Source organism: Chanodichthys erythropterus, chromosome 1 (assembly GCF_024489055.1).
Source record: "Chanodichthys erythropterus isolate Z2021 chromosome 1, ASM2448905v1, whole genome shotgun sequence".
Taxonomy (NCBI): Eukaryota; Metazoa; Chordata; class Actinopteri; order Cypriniformes; family Xenocyprididae; genus Chanodichthys; species Chanodichthys erythropterus.
In genome coordinates, this window is record NC_090221.1 from 8720717 (window position 1) to 8723177 (window position 2461).

Sequence of the window (2461 nt, forward strand, 5' to 3'; positions counted from 1 at the left end):
CCTATCATGATTTATCTCATTGTGACCTTATAACACCAAAACTTGAGTAAATGATGAATTCAGCTAAAATACAATTTGCGAGATCATTCAGATACAGTCAGGCTTTGACATATCCCATCCCTATATCCTTTCATTCATCAAAACCATGCAAAGAACATCATAAAGTGATGGGATCTTATTGCAGATTCACATTAGAATGAGAAAGCATGGCATTATTAGCAATAATCTGTCACCACAACAGGATAGATTGATAAATGTTGCATTGCACACTGTTTCTGCAGTATATCTATCAATGATGGAGGAGGATCTAGGAAGCCCAGTGGCTAAGATTAAAGAGGAGTCCGGTAGTGTCCTTTTCACTTACTTCCAAGGAGACATCAACAGCATGGTGGATGAACATTTCTCCCGTGCTCTAAGTAAAGCAACTAAACCTAAGGGAGAGCGCTCCAAAATCAAAAGAAACCACAGATCTGCTCAAACAAGTAAACAAGTCCTCTCAAATTCCCTTTTACATGGAATATTTGACTTGTGGAATGAATTTAAACATTGAATTCCTTTTTTTTTTTTAGATGGATTTGATTCAAGTCAATGGGAAGAACAGTCACAAACCAAGTATCAGCCCATGTTTTCTCCAGAACATCTCCGGCTAGGAACAAGCAGCGAGTTTCAATCAAACCATCATGTGTCACCAGCAAACAGTGCTGTTCTGTGGTCAGGGGATTCTCGGCAGGGTACGAGTTTCGCTCTGCCCCCCATGATGTACCCCTCGGCTGTTTCCTCTGATGGTTTGATGGTAGCCGAACAGCAGTACTCTAATTCTCTGTTAAACTTGCTCCACAATGATCACCCTGACATGAGCACAGTGATGGTACCCTCCTCCAAACAAGAACTCATGTCTGGATGGACAAAGTATCCTGGATTTTGCAACCAGATGACTAGTGACATCAATCTAAACTCTGGTAAATGCCCCTTATTTTCTACCATTCTATTTTAATCACACCCAAATAATCATACAGTTCAAAAGATTTTTTTAATGTTTTTGAAAGAAGTTTTTCACACTTACCAAAGCTGCATTTATTCAAAAGACAGTAAAAAATATTATAAATGTTTAATGTTTTTGCAATTTAAAAGGTAACACTTTACAATAAGGTTTATTAGTTAGCATTAATTAATGTATTAACTAACATGAACTAACAATGAACAATATATTTACTACAGTATTTATTATTAATTATTTTTAATGTTGGTTAATAAAAATACAGTTGTTCAGTGTTTGTTCAACTAATGTTACCAGATACAATTTTTAATTTGAATAAAGTATTAGTAAATGTTAAAATTAACATGAACTATATTAATAAATGCTCTAGAAGTGTTGTTAATTCTTAGTTCATGTTAACTAAAGTAGTTAACTAACGAATTAAACCTTATTGTAAACTGTTACCATTTAGAATAACCTTTCTATCTTAACGTATTTTAAATGTAATTTATTCCTGTGTGGCAAAGCTGAATTTTCAGCAGCCATTACTCCAGTCTTCAGTCATTTACTGTCATTTTTGACCATTTTAATGCTGAATAAATGTATTTATTTCTTTCAAAACAACAACAACAACAACAAAAACAGTCTGACCTCAAGCATTTCAATGGCATTGTATACATAAATTAAGTCATTTTTACATTTTAGTCATTTTAATAGACATTTTCGATTCTCAGTATTTTAATTAACTCACTTGTGATTGCCTTTTAGGTGTACAGAAGATTGAGAAAAAAGATCTTTATTGGTATTAACTAAAAAGTCGTTTGAGATTTAAAAGCAAGAACAAAGAAGTCTTTCATCGCTCTTTCGTTTAACTGAACAAGTGACTAATGGACCTTGCAATGCTTCACCTGGAGGCTTCTGCACATCCAACCTGTTCAGAAACAAGCTCTTCGTGTACCACAGCATGAGACTGGCCTTGAGCTATATGGTTAAAGACGATCACACGCACACACAACAAGTAATCTGTGTTTTTACAGATTTGTTTTTTTTACTGGCATTTGTAGAGTTCATTTGTTGCAACTGAAATGTATGTCTTATTTTCATAGATTTTATAGCAAATATCTGTTGTTTTGGTTGCATTTAATGTGCCAGAAAGGCTGCTCTGGGTATAAATAACTTTGATGTGAAAAATTATTACAATCATGATACACACATATAATCAATGTACAAAAACTAAAAGTATAAAGAGGTTTTATATGGGCTTGAGTATACAGTAATTTAGTGAAATGCATGTTTCAGTTTGTAGTTTGCACAAACTATATTTATTCCTGTTTCATTCATGGTTTTCACGGATGAGAGCATGTTACACAAATTATCTATGCCGACATTTGTCTAATTTGGATGTTTTTAAGTTGCAGATAATAATACTGTAGCTTGATTGGATGCACAGCCACATTTTATTATTAGCATCTATCATTGTTTTTA

General features: G+C 33.6%; 1 protein-coding gene across 1 annotated transcript; it reads left to right on the plus strand.

The window, feature by feature from the left end:
• Positions 1-295: 295 nt before the first annotated feature.
• Positions 296-1851, plus strand: vgll1 (vestigial like family member 1). Its single transcript, XM_067373331.1, has 3 exons — positions 296-482; positions 570-959; positions 1745-1851. Exons 1-3 carry the CDS (start codon positions 296-298, stop codon positions 1783-1785), a joined length of 618 nt encoding a protein of 205 aa, XP_067229432.1. The 3' UTR covers positions 1786-1851.
• Positions 1852-2461: the final 610 nt, after the last annotated feature.

What these genes read in the sequence shown, in the direction of transcription:
- vgll1 (XM_067373331.1), top strand. Translation starts at nt 296, where the DNA reads ATGGAGGAGGATCTAGGAAGCCCAGTGGCTAAGATTAAAGAGGAGTCC. An exon ending in CCACAGATCTGCTCAAACAA is followed by an intron (nt 483 to 569) that starts GTAAACAAGTCC and finishes TTTTTTTTTTAG; the next exon opens with ATGGATTTGATTCAAGTCAA. An exon ending in TGACATCAATCTAAACTCTG is followed by an intron (nt 960 to 1,744) that starts GTAAATGCCCCT and finishes ATTGCCTTTTAG; the next exon opens with GTGTACAGAAGATTGAGAAA.